The following is a 22,489-nucleotide window of genomic DNA, read 5'->3' on the forward strand; positions in this document are numbered from 1 at the left end:
TACTATTAATTATGCCGTCATCAAAGTGCATGATTTTTTATACCGTAGCGGAATCAATATGTATGGTTAATTGAATGAATTTATGTACCTACCTATGTATGTATATAAATAATAAATAGGTACACTGCAGTTTAATTCCGTTTTCCGATAGAAATATATAAACGCTATTAGCGCCAAACCTATATATTATATCCGGTCAGCGCGTTCTCATTTTGTATGAATAATGAGCCGTATTTGGATCGTGATTCATATAATATATAATATATGTATATGTTATATAATAATATAATAGGGTAATTACAATTTCTGCAAATATGAATTTTTGTATTTTTTTTTCGGTCCGTTGCCGTCTAAAACATTGATAGGGAAGTAAAAAAAAATTCTCTGTACCTGCGTCATTTTGTGCACGATGTACGCGCACGTATATTTTTATACTTATTGAGTGGATGAAAAAAAATAATAAACATCATGAATTCATAACCATAGCGTGATAAATCAACAAACCCCGCCGCCGCCACCAACAACGGAATATAATATGATATCCTATTATATTAATGCCTCATCCCTTCCTGACTCACTTCGCGCGGTGCAGCTTACAATAATATTCTACATACACACACACACATAGTAATAATGATAATATAATCATAACTTGTGATGCGTTTTCCGTGTGGCGGCGGTGTGCTAAAGTATATAATATAATATTATTATCACTAGACTCGTCGGACTTGACTCGAAATTGGCCGACTGTCACGTGCAGGCGCACCCGCCGACCGCAGCTCACCCGCGCGACCCTGAGCTATATACAGAAAGGACGCGTCCGGAAAACGTATATTATTGCGTTATACTTTATCGAACGTCGCTGCAGGAATGTCCATTTGTTGCGAGTCTCCAGCGACACGTCCGTTGATTTATCGTAGATGCGAAACGTATATAATAATATTACATAATGTATAAAAACCGGGGAAATATATCAAAATACGCGTCTCAATTCCCGTCGGTATTTCCGGAAAACGCGAGCACCGCCGAGTTTGGCCATAAAAGCCTCGGTGGCGGTGGCACGAGGATTGCGAGGAGGAGGAAGTAGAGGACTAGCATGAGGTGAAATTTATATTGTTTACGGTGTATATTATATATAAGTAATGAATGTCTTGAGTGCGTTTTCGCCTTTACAGGTAGGTTTATATATGTATATATAATAATATTACTATGCCTATATAATAATAATAATGATAAAACGCCCCTCATCGCTACCGTACTTCTGTATTATATAAGTAGGGGAGATACCTGCTGCTGTAGCTGTGTTTATACAGAGTGGTCCGGAATGTCCTCACCAAACATTAGATTTGTTTGCTTGGTAAATAATTATACGTTAAATAATTTATATCTGGGGTGGGAGACTCGTCTTGTGCAAATACGCATCATTATATTATTATACATAACTTGGTATACCTACCGAAAACCCCGTATATGGTCGAAACACGTGCAGAGCATCAATAAATATTATAAATTTATATTATAATTTATTTCATGTTCAGTGGTCATGTAAAAATGATTTTTATTATTATTTATAGAGGAGGTTAAATTTTGTTCTGTCTGATATATACTTGGTTTAAATGAGAATGGGGTCATATCATGTTATTTAGCCTTATGAGTTTGGTATTCTAATGTTGTAGAATGCGGAAAATTAAATAATTAAAAAAATATATAGTTATACATATTATAATATACCAAATCATTCTCGCGGTCAATATACGATTATTTGCAACGAATTCGTGATAAAGATACCGTCAAATATATACTATAGGTAGTGATATTCAAGATATTTCTTAGGAGAAATTTCTATAAAGATTTAAAATTTATTTTTATTTTTTAATGAAACTTATTTTTTTACTCAAGGCGAGTACAAATTAGAAGTATTCATTGACTTTTGAATTGCATTTCATAACACATCAACAATATTATACTGTACACATTTCATTAATTTAAATATTTTGTGTATATAATATAGGTAATATATATGTGGTAGCATAAAGTATTCGCACTATCGCTATTTTATCACAACGACAATTATTATTTTTTTTTTAAATAGAAACATTTTATGGGAAATCACTCTTAGGAATTTCCAAAATGGCAATCTCTTACTCGCATCACAAATCATATAGGTATACTGTTGCACAATGGGCACTTGCAGTATATCTGCTAGAATTATACTCTTTAACTATATAGCCTGATTGAAATCCCCGTAGAGGAGGCGTTATCAACGGGGGTGTGACCACCTATAATAACCTATAATAACCTATAATATCGTATATATATATATATATATATATATATATATATAAATAGAGACTGTGCCGGAAACTTAAAAAAAAAATTTCGAAAACTGAAATATTATATGACTTATCGCCCCCGTCGCGTACATCGTGCGTTGAGCGCGCGCGTGTGGGCTCTATTTGTTACTCACTTATCCCTCGCCCGTTCTCACACTCATCACTCTCTCGTACACCGCTCGTGTTCCAATATAGTTTTAACGTGTGGGACGTGACGTGCAACAGTATATGGGTGAAAAAAAATACCCACCGACAATGTTATTATTTTGATGCGAGTATAATATAATTATTTTTTGTCCACCAACTAAACGCTACTCGAGTTAATTATATAATTATTATGCGGCGGCGGCTGCGTAACTTGCTGCTCAGGTCTCTCATTAACGATGACGAGGAGCGAGAAAAAGCTTTCGTTTTATATTATCACAATATTTTCTCTAGAGGTTAAAAAAAAAACCAATAATAAAGCGTCGATGATGATGAGGACATTAATATATATATATATATATATATATATATATATATATACATATAAAATAAACGGCAACCGTCGTCTGTGACCTTTTAAAGTTTTTTTTATTTTTTTTTTTCATAAATAATCATGTCGGCGTAGGCACTCGTCGCGCCGCAGCCACCGCCGCAGTTATTATAGTTACACAAAAATAATATTTTTTTTTCTCCAAATATTCCGAGTGGGCGCCTTCGGACAAATAATAATATATTAAATAATATATACTATATATATATATGTGCCCCCTGCACATGGCCGGCCATCCGCGTGTCATCTTCTCTTCGTCGCGTGTACGATCGCGTGTGCAGGGGCAGCACCGGTAGCCGGTTCTTACACCTCATTAAGTATACACCAAGGCCCTGTCGTTCATCAATATATATAACTCTTCGTTTTAGGCTAATAATAATGTATAATATAGTATTTTACTAACGGACCTCAAGTGTGCGGCGCACGGCGGTCGATTAGCCGTAAAAACATGCGTCGAGTGGGGTAATTATTATCAACAGGAGAAAAATCAATCGTCTCGGTGATTATTATTATTTATATTTACTCTTCGGCGTTCGGAGGACTAATGTGTTTATATGTTATATAATATACTGCAGCTCGTTCATTGACGACGATCGCCGACCAACGTTGGCCGCGTGCACCTATTAATAAGCCAATATTATAATATTCGAGTATAGAATATTACATCTTAAAACTTATGCTATTAGTGTATAATCACGTTTTGGAACGCACGACCTCCGTGGTGGTGGTGGTGGTGGAGGGGGGGGGGGGGGGTAGGAGAGTTGAACGAGGCTTAAATATATTATAAAGAGAGTTGGTGAGTTGGCGCATCAGCCGTAATTTTGGGTACCTATATATATAATACCTACTATGGGTACTTACAACCAAACAAGTTTAACTCAAACACTATTATTACATATAGCTCATCAATACCAATTCCATAATATTAATGACGGTTTTTTTAGAATATTATTAAAATGAGCTCTTTACGTAGGTACCTGTATAATATATAGTATGAGAGAATTCAAATTTTAAGTATCTATTTATATCTAAATCCGAGTACTGGGTGCACTTTTTCAATAGTCATCTTCTAATATGCATGTGTATAAGATAATCGCACCTGCACAGCGTATAACTATACTGAACTACTGATAATTGAACAATATCGCCTCCCACACAGTATTTGGGAAATTATAATATTTTGTGAATGTTTAGAAGTGATTGAATAAGAAATATTTTCTCCTCGTGATAACCAAATATTATGCTGTATTATGATTGCTTAAAAATGTTGACTAAATATTTTAAAAAGTTCCTATGAAAATGTATTTTTGAAAATATAATATTATGATTACCTAAAAAGTTTTTTTTTTGTTCTTTATAAAATAATTTCCAAATATGAATTTCTTGGCCAAAGAATAAGATTAAAATTATTTTCTAATTATTTACGTAACTTTTTTAAATATCTTGACAACTACTATTTTCTTGAAAATATTTTTACAATTGTAAATGAGAGTTGATAAGTGCTGTAGCCTGTAGATGAGTAGATCATCTGCTGAAAATAATGCGAGAATATTATAATATGATGACCTACAACGCCGCATATTATACTGAATGAAGTACATAATATATAACATTAGACGTTTAGATTCGTATTTTATCCAAGATGAGTCATATATATATATATTACTATATATATTATATTATGATTTATGGCGATATAAAATAGAATAATTAATTTATTATTATAATCTTGGTGTCCGCCATCCGTGGCACATCGTAGAAATATAAATATTAAGCATTCCACTCTGTCAACTTGCTAGTACACAATTATATACCAGATATATCTATGTCTTAAGTCTATACGTGAAATTCAAATCTTATTGACATAATATTATGTACAATTCGACGCACTCGTAATAAAATATATTTAAGGTAAATCGTTTAAAATTCCTCTGCGTATATACGCGCGCTTGTCTGAATATATTATATCTATACATATGGAGGCGTCCTTCGGAGTGCTTTTCAAAAGTTCTCCGAGTCAATACATATATATCAAGTTGCTATATTTTGTATATAGTCCTCTTGGAAATTTCTTACTTTTAAAATAACCACCTCTGCTGCTGCAATCTTCGCTTTTCCGGGGCAGCTAGTCGACGACGTCGTTAATCTATTCATGACCTTTATAATATTGTCGGTGCCGGTCGTCATGTATTTATCTTCCGTCGGAAATCTTCCGGTATATATATATATATTATATGGGTACCACGAAAACGTTCAAATTCGCAGCGTCAAACGAATAATAATAATGTGCGCATTATCACTTCCGTTTCCTAGACCTATGCGTATTTTACGGTGATGACTGTCGACGTTTAAAGTGATTTTTCTGTCATGTTTAACGAACAATATGGCAATAATACTCGCCAGTCGGCGATGTAATAGTATATATAAAGGTAGCTGGTAACACAATCGTGAATCGAATATCAATCGTTTTTTTTTCTCAGTATAGTTCTCCGTACACGTTTTTAGCGTGCGTATTACATTGTTATATCCTTAGACGTTTTGTGTCGTTCTTTGCGTCATCGGCGTCAAACACTGCTCGCTCGACGACTATTGTTCTATATATATGTGTGTGTGTGTTATTATAATGTATAGTATTTTATCGTTGAAAACATAATAATATTATAATGTAAGAGTACGATAGCGACGGTGTCTTTGTTTATTTATTTATTTTTTTATCGAAAATAGATGCTAAACATATAGTATAATAACCGTTTTCGATTTTTGTATTAAATGTGCAGCGCAGTAATAAAAATATTATAGCGGTTACCTACTATGTTGTTGATAATAATATTTTTCGTGAGAATTCGCTCTATTTTTTTTATTCGACTGCTCGTTAAGCGTATATGTCGTTTCGTACGACATAAGCCAGAAGTCGTAACGTGCGTATACACCGTAATTGAATATATATATATATATGATATAAAGTGAGTCATTGTTGTGTTTTCATTTTTCTCTTTTAAGACAACATCATATGCTGCCGCGACAAATACCAGATATTCTCGGGTAGGGAAAATATGATATTTACACAGAAGCATTATAAACATTATATATATATATAATTCTCGCAAAGAGAGACGAAAAAAACCATGCACGGCGGACACGATGACAACCCTTGTGTTGTCAATATTTGTCCTCCCTAACGACGACCCGGGTCCGGTCTTAATCCCTTTAAACACGAAATTGGCTCCTATCCCTCCTCCACTCCCGTTATGTCCGCAAAGAAAACTCTGCGACCAGAGCCACCACAGCAGCTCATCACCCTTCAGCACACCAGCGCTGCACCGCCTGCGGTAACCTAAAATAAGACCATTCACATAAATTCATCATTTAATTCGCGGCCGTTTCAATATTAATGTACATACATTTCAATTTACTCGTTTTCGAATCGTCCCACGCCGCCACCTCCCCAAAACGATAAATCTGCATATAAATCCAGTCAAAATATCTAATGCATTTACACTACATATATATAATTATTATTATGCGTGCATAATCCGGTGTCGCGTTTAATCCGGATTTATATTTGTACGAAGCGGTGGCGCGGAAAACAAGTTTAAAAATGCAAAATATATTTTACTATATATGCCGTGCCCCCGTAAAATATTAATGCGTGTAACGTGTGCCTAATCCCTTTATGTATATCGCGGTGAAAAAAAAAATGTCCCACATCGCTGTGTACCTAATGACGAAACTGCGCGTATTCAATAAAACACCCATGATGATATTATAGTAATACGCGCACAGCTTCGGTGTGCACTTGTACATAATTATACGTTAATGAGAAATCATCATCGGAATCCGTATTTATATAGTTTTGTTTAATTTGTACACCAAAAAGCCTACGCAGTGTCCACCGCACAAGAGCGATGATTTGGCGGTTTTTTGGAAAATTAATTGCGGGACCAAGTAAAATATATTATATTTTTGACCAAAATAATGCGGCCGATAAAACGTTGACTGCAGGATGCTTTATAGTTAATAAATCAATTAACCTCAAATACAGACTGCGACGGAGTTTGATAATATTTTCCATTAATTTTATCCTACTTACTGCTGTAACTGGCGTTTGACATATCGCTGATAAAATCATAACATCCATTTACCACCATTTGTATTTATAATTATTTTTTGTTTACAGTGCTCAAAGACGAATTCCGAGTGGAGCCGAAAGACACGAAAGTGGCTCAAGGTCAGACGGCTCTGATGGAGTGCAGTCCACCGAAAGGTCATCCGGATCCAATGGTCGTTTGGAAGAAAGACAGAGAAGACGTGCACATAGATTCGACGACAAGGTATGCAGTGTCCATAATATCAAATTATATACAGCAATAAGCTATTCCATGTTGATTTTTAAAAAGACTTTGCTACCTAACTTGTTTAAAATTCAGCATATATAACCAGCGACGATTGCGCAATAACATAATATTTTTATAACTTGATAGGTCCGCGAGCTTTTAATGATAACGAGATGATAATACTGGTAATAGTAGTAATAATAGTTTCTCTATGATTGTGGACAAAAGAAATTCAGAATTGAGAAAACCGTAGCTTAAAAATGAATATATTTATACGAATGATAATCTTTTTTTTATAGTCGTGTATAGGTAGGTACTATACAGGGTGATTCTTTTATCAAACAACACTCATTATTTCAAAAACTATTGACTTTTTCAATTTTTTTTTTCTTCAAAATTTTAGAACCATCTTTTTCTATAACTACATAATTTTTAAATATTTTCACCCTTATATTTATCAGATTAACCATTATCAAATTTTGATTTTCAAATGACAACGCATTCTTAAAATTTCATAAACTAAAAAGGCTATTTTTTTCAATGAATTTTCATTTTTTGTTAATCCGTTTACAAGATATAGCCTCCTAAAGTTGGGTGGTTTTGGGTGGTGTTTGTGTGTTATAGGGGTGTTAGGTGTCATTTACTCACAAACGCCATATAAGTGTTGTTTGATAAAATAATCACTCTGTATAGTGTATATGTATGTATACGTTATAACATAATATGTAAGACTGCTATACAGCTGTAGATATATTGTCATTTGTTTCTGTCATCGATTTCGGCTAATAGTTTATTAGATTCCTTTGGGCTGTTTATTTTTTTTCATTCATTATATTTTTAATCAATATTGAGAAAAAAGATTTCATGTTTATAACAGTTAAAAAATTAATTACTTACATGTTAGGTTAGGTTAGGTTAGATATATATAAACATATATTGCATCATTCAAAATTTAAAGTATAATAATAATATTATGTAAATAAAGCAACCACTATAAACCACCAATTTGATTATTATAGACACAATGATTGGACGTGATTAATTTCACTACTAGTTTCTGTTATTTTTTCGAAGCAATTTTTTTTTTATTTTAACATCCATAGACCTACACGTCTTCGTTTAACCTTAATACCTAATATTATAGTTTAGTATATTGTTAAATTGAATCGTTATGAACCTTAATCATATAAGTCTATCTACAATTTAATTAGAATATTTTACCATCACTGGTTAATTTCCTTATTCTTCTCGACCAATAATATTATGTAACACATGCTAAATTTAGCTTAATATTGGGTATTATTTCATCTTTCACACCGTGTTTTACTATAGCCGCAGTTTTTAAACCTTTACTGACATTTTGACGTGTTTGTTCAGGATGCGAATCGTAGACGGTGGCAATCTGATGATTACAGATGTCAGGCAAGATGACGGCGGTGAATATCTGTGCGTGGCACAAAACATCGTAGGCAAGAAGGAAAGTACACCGGCCAAACTCACCGTAAATGGTATGTATATATGTGTGAAATGATAATAATAATAAGTTGTAGCACATAATTTTATTCGTTTTTAATCTCGGATCATACTAAGTGTAATGCTCTATACCTACTAAAATACTCTGATGACCGGAGATTCGAAATTTGAATGGTATATTCCGATATTCGTACCACTACCAGTACCAGTACCTACACTAAGAATGGATTTTCCAAAGTTCACATTTTAAGAGGTGCTCTCACAGAGACTTAGATTCACGGTGTAGGGGAAATCTAAAATTTTTAAATTTCCAAACGGTTTACATTAGTTACAGATTGTAGTATAGCAAAAGAAGAAACTATAAACTACATTAGACAATAGCACGTTACCTATTTGATGTTTTCTTCTACGAGGAAAATCTGTGACAATCATAAGTAGGTATTTTTTTGCCGATGAGTGACATTATTTGGGAAATTATAATAATATTTTGTAAATATTTTGAAGTAATTGAATAATAAATATTTTCTTTTTATGATAACCAAATATTATATGGTATATATGACTGGATAAAAATGTTGACTAAATATTTTTAAAAAGTTTCAATGAAATTTTTTTTGATAGCAGTATATGTGATTAAAATGTTTTTTATAAAATATTTTCTAATTATTTACGCAACTTTTTTAATTATTTTAACAACCACTTTATTTTCCTGAAAATATTTTTACAATAGAAAATATTTTAATGCTGTTTGAGGAATACTAGTTATTAATCCGCATGGAAATTACAGCAAGTAAAATCATACGCATATATTTGTTTATTTCTGCAAGAAACTGGTTAGGTATCCCCGTAAGAAAAAAAAACTTAACACAATATTATTATCCTCTGATTTAAAATTAAATCTTTTTCTTTTTACACTTTTTGTTTTCAAAAGTTTTGAACACCATTTTAATAAATGACACCGAATATTAAAATATAGCAAATTGAACAAATTTCGAATCATAAAAGATGCAGGTCTTGCACAGTATTATAGACTAAACATCCGTCCGATAAATCGCAGACTCCAACGTGGTCGTCCCCATGACATCTTAAATCAATAAACTTGTATTTATGTATATATTTAAATGTATTTATCTAATTGTATAATTGTTAACTGCTTCGTAATGTGATAATCTTCATTTTCTGTAGTATATAAAAAAAAAAACAACATAGTTCTTTCTTATACCTACCTAACTTACATTATCTGATTTACAAAATGCCAAAAACTTCTTCTGTATTCCTAAGTTCAGATGATAATGGTCAGGAAAACTTCAAATAAATAATAAACAAAAAAAAAAAAAATAGCCGACCGAAACATCAAAATATTATATTATATTGTATAGCGTACGCGTGCGCATAATCAATGATAGATAATTATTTATCTCGCGAAATGAGTCCCGCCGCGACGGCCCATCAGCGATAATGTGTGTGACTTCGTTTGTCGTATTATATAATATTTATGTAACGCTAATATTAGTGACAGCGTTTATTATAGAGAAAATACTTCTTGGAGTTATTGAGCGTTGAAAAAAAAAATTGCGATAAAAAAAGTACCTATACCTATATACTGCGACGTGTGGTTTATTGCCAAGTACCTATATACCGACCGAACGGACACTGCGAGACCGTTGAAATTAGTCGTACATTTTTTATACGCTTTCATGTGGCATTTTCACGCGTGGATAATGTATAATATATATTCATGTATATAATATGTTATATTGTGTTAGTCGTTTTGAACTGCTCCGCGTGAGAAATATCGTAAAACGACGAATTCGACACGGTCGAAATCGAGTGTATTTGCTTGTTCTCCGAGTTTCCTCCCTACACACCACCACTCCCCCCGTTACAACACACGCCTTTATTGTACGCATTCAATATTTACACATATACAATCGTACCGGTCTCTTTTAGTTTTTCCGTATTATACGTGTGAATTCGATTATATTGGGTGCAAATATCCGCGGATGCGCCATCGGAGGGTGAGAAAGAAATCGCGATCGGAATAGTAAATGCCCGTCGCGTACATATATATACTATTGTACCTACATTTATATATATTATACATTATGTACACGGATCGTCGATCTACCTGTCGAGTCGGTATACTTTTTGTATTTCAGTACTCCGCATGTATATACGAAAAGCTATATATATATTCCGTTTTACATAAAAAAATATAATAATAGTAAAAAATACCAGCAATAGACGCATCATCGCCGATTCAGAACTACCTTTATATTAAAACATAATATATTCACTATACCTATACGTTTAGTACTGCACATTATTATACCGAAGGTTTTTCATTTATATTAAGGTAATATAGTTGGTTGTTATATAAATTATTTTACACAAGTACGTTCGGAGTTCCGTATAGTTATGTTCTCGTTGCAGTTTCCATCATATACCACATGACTCGCTGTTCTCATATTACCGTGGCAATTTTTTTCATTTCTTTTTCTCTCGCTTATATATACGATTTAGCCCTCATCGTGTCGAACAGTCATTTTATTCCCGCACATCGGTTTGACTAGTGATTGGATGGTGGGTAACGGGGAGGGGGAAGGCATGCAAAGAATACCCTTAACAATCGTTGCTGCGATTTATTTTTTAAAAATTGTATAAACGTCGATCTGCGGCGGCGGCGGCGGCAGTCACCGTTTGTTAATTACATAAATACCTAATATATATATATATATATATATCGTAGCCGCCCATCCACAACTTCGCTGCACAGACGTGATTATACCATCGAGATATAATATAATATTTTTGTAAATCGAAAACCATACCGTCCGTACCCGCACCTACTTGTGTTTAGGATGTTCCGGAAAACATAGATCCACGACAGTATAGTGCACTTAAATTGCCCGTCATCACAAACGCTTTATGTACCTGTACGTAATTTAAAAAAAAAAAATAAATAAATAAATAAAAATGCAAAAAATAAATACCTAAATAAATATGCACTTAATGATATTATGGAATACCGAAAAAAAAATAAGCCCCACCATCGCGTCAAAAGCATTCACCGAGTATTGTATAGCTAATAGACACCTAATAATAAGTGGGTATTGTTGTGTGAAATTAAGACTATTTATAATAGAGTGTGCGTATTTCAGTGTTATTGTTATGTATGTGTGTGTGTGGGTGCGTACTAAATTCATTACTGAAATTATACTAATTCTTATCGCTAATGGAAGTTACCCACGATATTTTACCACCCCGATAAAATGTCACGCCCATGTTGCCCTCATACTCCCACACTATAATATGTGCATAGGGTAAGTAAATCGGATGGTATGGGAACCGATTGAAATACGTTTTTTCGTCATCTGACGAGAGGAGCCATTTAGTGTGCACACAGAGTTAGAGAGTAGTCTGCATACTACGGACTGATATATATTGTATACGCACGTCAGATATATTTTTTATACACGAACGCGGAGAATTCGCTGAAAAACTGCAAAATGTTTAATGCACCTGATTTTTTTCCGCATTCAATCCGCCGCCGCCGACGACGTTTTTCACTCTTCTACGAAATAAATTCTTTCCCCTGCATTCACGCATATACATATATTATATATAAGTAAATTATATATATATATTATATATATATACATTTTGTGTATCCGTGTTTTTCCCTGGTGGATGCAACAATGGCCACACGTCATCGGAGTAAGGGTCGTTTGGATGAAAAAATAAATAATAACTCGTGTATGCATTTGGAAATTATTGTGCCGCCAATATACGTATAAACGGCTGTGGTGGGCTGTTGGAAAGTCATTAATCCGACACTGTGCGAGGGGTCGACACCCGCTGCATTTGGCATACGGACCGACAGAGGAAAGAAAGCCGTGCGGGCGATTTGAAAAAAATAAATTCCAAGACAATAGCAAAATAATGGTTGTAGACCATTGATCGTGTCTAGATAATGTTCGATATTGACTCGTTTATAAATAATAATGATTATTGTTAAATGACATCCAGCCGCACAGCGTTACGCGTATAATCCAAGTACTTTGTGCATTGCAGTGTCATTATGCTCACAATATGGACGGCATTTTAGAACCTACTTAATATAATATCATGGTGATTCTTTTATCAAACAACACTCATTATTTTAAAAAAATATCGACTTTTTCAAAATATTTTTTTACATAGTTTCAAGTTGTTAAAAGCAACGTTTTTATTAAATAATTATATTTTTAAATATTTTTTTATCCTTATCATTTTTTAAGTTTTTACTTTTTTGAATGACAACATAGAGTTTTAATTTCATATTCCCAAGCAGAATATTTTTCTAAGTATTTTTATGAATCAAAATACTTAGAATTAAAAAATTATAAGGATAAAAATATTTAAAAATATAATTTTTCAATAAAAACGTTGGTTTTTTAACAACTTGAAACTGTGTAAAAAAATATTTTGAAAAAAGTTAATACTTTTATTAAATAATGAATGTTGTTTGATAAAAGAATCACCTGCAGTATAGTTATACTTTAATTATAAAACATAATATATAAGGTACGGGTCGTTAAGAATACCAAAAGTCAACATCGGTTTTTATTTTTAACGTAAAAAAAAGTTGGTTTTTTTAGTGTTAAGTGTTATATAATATGAGCATTAAAACAATATATTAATGTATTTATAATGTATTTACCAGCCATGTTTTAATTGCATCGTTAATGTCATTGATACACGCGTTATAATGATATGCTTTCGATGCTATTTTGTGTCTTTTAAGCTTGCTTAAGATTGTTTAATGAATAATAATAATAATACATCTTAATAACTTAATTTAATCGCGCACATTGCGATATCAATTTAATTACTCGCTTGTTTTAAATTCTAACAGGTCCGATCATTGTATAAATTATAAATACATAAATCGTTTAGCTGTATAATAAATATCCCTTTAAAATTAACGGGTTACGACCCACTAAATACACACTTTCCCTGTAATACGCCCCAAAGTTAAGGTCTAACCGTCCAAAACAACTTTAACAGTTATATAGAGTATACTCGCTTTGCTTAATCTTCTATAAAACAAGATAAACTGTTATTTGTCAACTTTGCTAAGTAACCAAAATGCCTCCAAAATCCTAATGTTGATAATTAGGATGTTAATGATTTTGGTACGATTTTCAAACCTTAAACTCGCGCCTGTACAACTTTCCTTTAAGCCATTCCGCGATTAAACGTATTTATATTTCGATTATAGAGGGCTTTCAAAATACAATACTGTTTTCAAGTTTTCTCTCTTAACTTTCAAAATATTCTCAATCCCAAATTACGTTTTTATATAATTTTTAAAAGATTATATACACAAATTGTAGGTATAGTAGGTATGTGTGTTTAAAAACAAATCATCTAAATATAATTTAAAAAAAATTAATTAACCTCAATTTAGAGGAGACAAATATAGACAAATATTTTGTTGACTATTATTACCAGTACAGTATTATATGCCTAACCAATAATCTTTTTTAAACACGACTTTTTGAATATGTCTATAGTGAAACCGTTCATAAACACCGAACCCAAAGATGTAACTGTGCACACCGGACAGACTGCTGAATTCGAATGCAAGGTGGGCGGTGATCCAAAACCGAACATCTACTGGGAACGCGATGGTAACAAAATGCCTTTCGGTCGAGCTCAGATATTGGACAACAAATCACTGCGGATTATTAACGTGATTGCTCAGGACGAAGGACTCTACGTTTGTAACGCCGAAAACGACGTGGGTTCCGAGAAGGCCAAGGCTTCATTGACCGTGCACTGTATGTATTTATTATATTATTGACCAACATTTTATATACCGATGATTTAACGTTTTTACATATCAATCAAGTACGTTAAGTTTATTAATGATTTTTAGTGCGCGAAAATACGTCGAAACACATATCTCCATCCTTATATATATAGTCTGTATTTAATTGTATTTATAAAATATTTCGTCTTCGATATGAGACAATTAATTTCTTTGATATCTCTTGTATTTGTTAAAAAATACTGTTTTTTTATAATTTTAATACCTTTTATTTTCCTTTTGATTGTATTATATGGTAGCATATTTTGAAGTACTTACATAAAGAATAGTTAGTATGTTGGAATTCTCGGAAAATTGTACAATTTTAAAATACCGATTTTTTTTTTTTTTTTGTTGTTGTTTCTATTGTTGTGAGAAAATGAGTATAAAACCTAAAAAAAAAAATAAATAAATTCAAAGAATAATATATACATATATTATATAGAAATCGCTCTACATATTATTTAATTTATTCTAAAATTTCTCGTACACTTCAAACAGATTGTTCATATATCATACACAAATCGCCTATTGTATATAGTTTCACAAGCTGCTACTGCAGCTCCGTGCACATAACAATATCGTCGTTCCGTTTTGAATTGTAAATGCAAACCTCCAACACATTATATTTTACTATGTTAATCTCATCCCCTGTTCTAGCCCCGCCGACATTTGTGACTAGACCCAAAGACCAAAAAGTGGGTCTCAACGGAATTGCAAATTTCGACTGCGTGGCCCAAGGCAACCCACCGCCGTCTGTGTTTTGGTCACGTGAAGGATCCCAGGTGCTGATGTTTCCCGGCAACGCGTACGGACATTTTCACGTCACTCAAGACGGCACGCTGCGCATACAGGGAGCTCAAAAAGAAGACGCCGGTTTCCTCGTGTGTTCCGCACTGTCCGTAGCGGGGTCCGTCACTTGGAGAGCGTTTTTGCAGGTTTGTATCCTCATAATATTCTAATCGTGTTATTTGAGTTGACACCACTATACCCTGGTCATGGTTTTCTAACCCTTTAAATTAATCAATTATTATCTATAAAAATTAGATTTTATGGCAAATATTCAAGAGGTGATAGTACCGTACATTCGCCAAGCATGCAGATCATCCTTGATAAATAATGCATTTATTCAAATTCTGCTTTTTGGAATTTTTTAGTATGTGTATATATATATATATAAGTATATATATATTTACCGAATGACTATGATATTTTCAATTAAATACTACAATTTACAGAATTTTTATAATATTTAAGGATTGGACTAATAAGTTGATACGATTATACATTTCTGAATCAAAGTGATGATTCTATTGGTTTTACCATACGGTGTGTTTTAGATTCTCAGAATATTAATTTTACATAGATGTGTTTTCGTTTATTTTTTTTTTTATTTTTTTTTTGTGTGTGTGTGTGTGTGTGTCTAAATAGGCATTTTTTAATTGTAGAAAAACTTCACAATAAGAACCTCCGTTTTTTTTAAATATTGTTTTGGAAAAATTGTATGTGCATTTGGCGCATATAAATCATAACTCAAATGAGTTATCAAACTTATAAGTTCCGAATTAAAAAAAAAAATATTTTGGTAATCGTGTTTGGGGAATCAGCATGTATACAACTCTCGACTTTATATAGCGCCACGTTTTCGCATTATCGAAACGCCAACCACAATGATTATTGCATTTTCCGATCACTGTCTGCAGGTCACATCCGTACAAGACGTTCCTCCACCTGTCGTCGACATTGGACCAACCAACCAAACGTTGGCCACGAGATCAGCTGCCACATTACCGTGTCAGGCGTCTGGTATACCATTGCCTACCATTAAATGGTACAGAAACGGAAATTATCTGTCTCCAGACGATCCCAGAGTGACCATTACATCGTCAGGAACACTACAAATAGACGGTAAGTCTCTATATGTTATTGTAATATTTTGGTGTTTAAAATGGTACGAAAGTTTTATTATATTAATAATAAAAATAATATAGTATTTTTATTTCCATATCAAAACCATAACACATATTTACATACATTAGGTACACATCAGGCACATCATATAACGATATTGCACAATCTGTTAGCGCTATTCATGATTTTATTTATTGAAAATTTTCTTTTATTTATTATGAATTTAAACAGAAAAAGGAAAAGCCCTTTATAATATATAGTAGCTACTCTGTATTTTATTTTTAAACTCGTATAAATAAATAATAAAATATTATTATTATTATTATTATTTACTCTGCTTGTACTATATCTATACTTTTCTTCAAAATCTTAAAGGAGAAGAAATAACTTTCTCCTACCTTTGAACTTAAATTTGAATTCTTTTTAAATTTATTTTTCTTAATAAAAATTAAGTGTAAAAGCTAAAATACCGTCAAGTCTGATTATATTAGCGTATTATTTATCATATAATTTGAAAAAGTCCCTCGTTTCAGGATTCTTTTGAAATGCAAAATAAGCAAGCTAAAATCGTCAGTTGTATTTATTAATTATACATTTAACTACGTAACTAAAAGCAAAACCAAATACTGTATTTTTCGTTCAGAAAACTAAGTTTTTTATGTTGTTCAAATTGAATCTTTAAAATAATTATGAATTTTTTGATATATTTATTATAGTACTGTACTGTATGTAATCAGCATCTCGAACTTTAAGTTGGTGTGCATAATTTATTATTCAACGCACTTTTTATGGAAGTAAAAATAAAAAATAAGTAATAAAAATGCTTTTATTTAAAATAAACCTTTTTCGCGGTTTTCATTTTTTACACGCCTACCTATGCTACGCTATATAAATTCCTAACGACAACGCGTTTTTTTTTTAAATAAACTTATTCCAAACTGTGGATACGTTAATCCTACTATATAATAAACCGTCGTTATGATCGAATTATAACCTATCTTATTTGTGTATGCCTTTAGAACTCGAAGTATCTGATTCTGGTCTGTACACGTGCACTGCTTCTTCGGAAAGTGGCGAGACTTCTTGGTCGGCGTCACTGAGTGTCGAAGAATCCCCGGGCACACGACTTCACCGCGCTCCTGACCCGGCCATGTTCCCGGCGGCTCCGTCAGTGCCGACCATTGTAAACGTTACCAGAAACTCGGTAACCGTGACTTGGCACCCACCCACCCCACACCTTGGCGCTTCTCCGATCATCGGATACACGCTCGAGTACTACAGTTCGGACCTGCAAACTGGATGGGTGGTCGCCGCACATCGCATATCAACCAACACCATGGTCGTGAGTATATTAGCCAAGCGCGGTATCTGTTTAATATCAGTCTGCTTTTAATCCGATAAGATCTGTCACGCGGCTTACAGTCAGTATTTCGAATTTCGCGTCATGAAACGGTTGCGATCGTTTGAGTATTTACGTAATCCTCACCGTTTTCGTAGCTCGAAATTTGATGTATTGTAAGTAACTAAGTATACCCACAGTATAATGTTTACGTGTGCTTACATGTTCAGGTCGACAACCTAAAACCGGACACATCGTACGTGTTTATGGTGAGGGCAGAAAACTCACACGGATTGAGCGTGCCGAGCGCGTTGTCCGCTATGGTTAAAACCGGTGGGACCAATACGATCATCACGCAGCAGTCTCTGGAAGAAGCCCGTGAAAGACTTGGTACTAAAGTCATAGAGTTCAAAGAACTGTTTCCGGTATCGTCGACATCGGTCCGAGTCATATGGGATGTATGTATACCATTACATCAATTATTTTTTCCGGCAGAAAATTAACTTGTATTACATTTGTGTATACGTTTAAGGTATTGAGCAGCGCTGAATGGGTAGAAGGTATTCACGTACGGTTCAGAGACTTATCAGGTGGCTCGCAAACCTATAACATGATGACAGTAATGATGAACAACGGTGAGCCCAAGTCCTACACATTGGCCAACCTCCGTAAGTACAACAAATACGATTTCTTCTTGGTTCCGTTCTTTAAGACAGTCGAAGGCCAACCATCCAACTCCATGGTCGTCCAAACCTACGAGGATGGTAAGTGAACAAGCTAAAAAAAATATTTAATAATAACATCTAAACATAACCTTATATTTTCAAAATCTCTTTAAACCTTCGATCGGTCATTATTTTTTCATTGCAGTTCCTTCCGCTGCTCCAGAAGACGTACAAACTGGTATGGTAAATGCCACTACCGCGTTCATACGATGGTCGGCACCTCCACCGCAACACATCAACGGCGCTCTGTTGGGATATAAAGTGAGTAAACGCACTATTGAAAATAATACTTCAAAATTTTTTTGGTAGTTAATTTTTTTTAGTGATTGTTTAATTGATTACATTGTTCATTTTTAAATCATATTTTAAAAGCATTTAATAATAATATGTTTCTTTACAAATTCCTACAAACAAACTATAATGTATCATATTTGGTATATTTGGTATTGCAATGTAAAATAATATCAAATTCTTTTCGCCCAAATGTGATTAAAAGAATAATATAATTTTTATTATTATTCTTTTTTCGAGCAGGTTTTGAAATTGTATTTGTGTTTGGATATTTTATCCATCAGATATTTTGAGCTTGCAGGATATTTTACTACTGGATATGTTGTCCCAATACCACCGTAGGTATAACACGGTGGGCCTGATTAAATATTATGAATAGCATGAGTAGGACTCAGATTAAAATGCCCTTGAAAATATGACAAAATATACTTTCAAATGCATTTATATTCCAAAAATTCTAAAAGATGTTTCAATTCCCTTGAATGAATGAATTTTTTTAGAAATCAAAATTAATTTGTGAATCGTTTTATTTAAACATTTGCAGATTACCTTTTGTTGTTTTAGTATAATACGTGTAATATATATATATATTCATAATACTATAGTAAATAAGTTAAAAATAATATGTCTTAAGATTAAAACGTTAAAACCTTAAAACGTTGAAGAAAGCACTTAAAGGTAAAAAAAAACATCAAAAAGTTCCCGCAAAAAGTTCTTAGGAAAAATACCTAACCTAATGACTAATGAGTTATACGATATAATTGTTACATCGAGCCATCGAGGTACCTACCTATATTGTACACGTAATTAACGGGTACGTCGAAATCGTGTTATCTTTAGATACAAGTCAAGAATAACAACGCTACAAAGGCCGCCGTCCAAGAGCTGTTGAACTCGTCGACCACGACAATTCTGCTCAACTTGACGGTGGGTGGCAGCTTCACGGCCCGGGTACAAGCGTACACCCGGAGTGGGTATGGTCCGTATAGCGCCCCGGTGCCAATCGTCATGGACCCAGCTTACCCTGCAAGGGCGTATTCGTCCACTACTAATGGCGAGGCGTGGATCATCGTGCTGTTGGCGGCTCTTGTCGTCATGTTGGCGTGCGTCATCGTTACCGTCGTTTACTTGAAACGGAAACAGAACGCCGGCAAACAGTTGGGCCACTTCAACGGTAAACATAAAATAATATAACATCACATTTAGTACTTAAGTCGGATTCGCAGCCACGTTATTTGTCGTGTCGTGCGAGGGCGAGCACGAGGTAACAATGGTTACAGCATGGTTACCATATTGGTATACGTGTATCCCGTGGTATATTATATAATATGCAGTATGCACCTGTGTTTTACCGCTATATCGATGTGTACCATTGCAGTGCCAGTTGTCAGTGGTGACCTATCGCAGTTGAGCATGTTGAGCGCTGGTGGCAAGGAGGCGCTGTGGATCGACCGTGGTTGGCGCAACGGGGAGAAGGACCCCGAGTCCAAACTGTTGAACGGCATCGGTAGGGAAACGACCTGCGCGGACTACGCAGAGGTGGACACCCGGAACTTGTCGACGTTCTACAACCCACGCAAAGACATGATGTCCAACCCAACACCATACGCCACTACTACTCTGCTGAATCGCGACGATTGCAATGTAAGTTCCGAAATTTATAGGCTTTCGACCAGAGATATATTCATAACCCGCCTTATCGTTTTTGTCTTAGGCCCTCGAACACTTTTTTTTAGTATAATAGTGAACATTTTTAATCTTTTAATACATGTTGAATGTAGTTCGTAATTTAAAAAAAAACAGTTAGCCCTCCACTTACCTTTTAAATAAACACTTATACCACCGATGTTCGACGTTTTCGGCACGTCTCTCGTACTCTCGCCGTTACACTTTAGTGATATATTATTACTGTCATGTTCTTGAATTGTTCTCACTAAAACCACTATACTTATAACAAATTCTATGAATTTCCATATATAAAATGTCCACTTCATGTTTTGTTTTCAGTTCGTATGCCATATATAGGAGTATACATATGATTGGGGGGTATTATAAAATTCAAAATCGTTTCATACTTTTCATTTATTACTTATATATATAATACCTTCTCGTCGTTTGACAAAATACTGTCATATATTGTAGACATTTATTATCAATGTGTAATTCGGCGGGGAGTGCAGGTACGACGATCGTAACTGTTTTATTTTTTTTATAAAAATTGTTTCCTACCATCCTACCTATAAAATGATATCTTATGTTTGAGGAGTCACACAATTCTACCGTACTCCTTGAGTTCGATCTCAACCCGTTAATTTATGGTCGTTGAGTTTGAAAGTCTAAACATGCAGTTAGGTAGCCATATCGACTCCATGAGAGCTAAACTGTAAAGGGTTTATTTATAGTCTTTTGGTAACTCAAGTGTCGATAGAGATATATCGACCCACGGGTAAATACGAAAATACTCATACGTACATAGAACGATAGAACGCAGCTTTGATTTTTTAATTTTAAACACCCGTACAATTTCAAAATGTACGAGTTACAAATACTGATAATTGTAAATTTTATTTCATCGATCACGTCTTTTTAGGAATCTACGCATCTCTTCGGGGCCGCTAGCAGCTCATCTGAAACCAAAACACTGAGCTCTAATGGTTCGTGTCATGAACGATGTCACGAACAAGTGGCCGCACTCAACAACCATTACATTGGTAAGCCCAGTATAGAATTTACAGCTTTAAATTACGGCTTTGATTTTCAATGAACTACGTAACACTTTTTTCTTCTTTTGTAGACGAAAACATGGACTTCAACAATCACAAGCGGAAACCACCAATCTATCCGATTAATCAAGCGCCGCCCCCGAATTGGAACGAATTCCTCCCACCACCCCCTCAACACCCGCCGACAGATTCTATGCGGAAAACATCTCAGGTATGTGCTCTTAGTTCGTCACACTCTCTCGGTTACACCGTCAATTGATTACGGTCGTCTCATTGGTGCTTTTAAGATTCTGTTATTTTTTTTTTTATGTCTGTGATGGTTTCGGGTATTAGAAAGATTGATGATGATTTGATACTTAAACTTGGTCATTGTAATAGTTTCACGTTTTTTTATTATTCATGTAAAAAGCTATAATTTACATAAAATCTGCTGTTTTTCATAAAATCAATTTTAGTGTTTTTATTCGAAAATAAGAATTCGAAACTGTGAGACTTGAAAATCTGCTCAATTATTTCAAATACAGATGTATATTATTATATTGAATAGAATTCAATTATGAAAAATAACAGATTTTGAATAATTCTTAATATTGAAATTTTTTCCAACGCCATTTATTTTTATAAGATATTGAACTTTCAACCAAGTGTCACTTAGAATCGTTGTTTTTTATTTTTATTCATTATTTAAAAATAATGACTTATTGTATATAATATATTTATTTTTTCTATTTATATTATAGTCTAATGGCGGCAGTCCACAATCAAGTCGTCGTATGCACGCTGGAAGTTTCTCAAAACAGTCACACATCCACTCCAGCAAGTCCTTGGCCGGTAGTTGCAATGGCTACACACCCGCATGGATTTACACTGGCAACCAGAGCAATGAACACAGATTCAATCCACCGCCTTCCACACAGCCTCCTCCGGTAACCGCTTGTCACCACTTTATATTATATAGTCTTAGGAAAACA

General features: G+C 33.9%; 1 protein-coding gene across 1 annotated transcript in view; it reads left to right on the forward strand.

Moving 5' to 3' along the window:
• Nucleotides 1–22,489, forward strand: part of robo1 (roundabout guidance receptor 1) — a 194,860-nt gene that overhangs the window by 165,885 nt on the left and 6,486 nt on the right. The window contains exons 3-16 of the mRNA XM_089221994.1: nucleotides 7,046–7,199; nucleotides 8,580–8,710; nucleotides 14,234–14,500; nucleotides 15,190–15,467; nucleotides 16,233–16,437; nucleotides 17,460–17,782; nucleotides 18,010–18,237; nucleotides 18,312–18,543; nucleotides 18,650–18,765; nucleotides 19,636–19,969; nucleotides 20,174–20,439; nucleotides 21,386–21,506; nucleotides 21,590–21,729; nucleotides 22,259–22,444. Coding sequence (XP_089078120.1) covers nucleotides 7,046–7,199; nucleotides 8,580–8,710; nucleotides 14,234–14,500; nucleotides 15,190–15,467; nucleotides 16,233–16,437; nucleotides 17,460–17,782; nucleotides 18,010–18,237; nucleotides 18,312–18,543; nucleotides 18,650–18,765; nucleotides 19,636–19,969; nucleotides 20,174–20,439; nucleotides 21,386–21,506; nucleotides 21,590–21,729; nucleotides 22,259–22,444 — 2,981 coding nt within the window. The remainder of the gene's footprint in view (nucleotides 1–7,045; nucleotides 7,200–8,579; nucleotides 8,711–14,233; nucleotides 14,501–15,189; nucleotides 15,468–16,232; nucleotides 16,438–17,459; nucleotides 17,783–18,009; nucleotides 18,238–18,311; nucleotides 18,544–18,649; nucleotides 18,766–19,635; nucleotides 19,970–20,173; nucleotides 20,440–21,385; nucleotides 21,507–21,589; nucleotides 21,730–22,258; nucleotides 22,445–22,489) is intronic.

The sequence above is a fragment of the Diuraphis noxia genome, unplaced genomic scaffold (assembly GCF_037042655.1).
Source record: "Diuraphis noxia isolate RWA-SAM2 unplaced genomic scaffold, SU_Dnox_SAM2 contig0003, whole genome shotgun sequence".
NCBI classification, from domain to species: Eukaryota; Metazoa; Arthropoda; class Insecta; order Hemiptera; family Aphididae; genus Diuraphis; species Diuraphis noxia.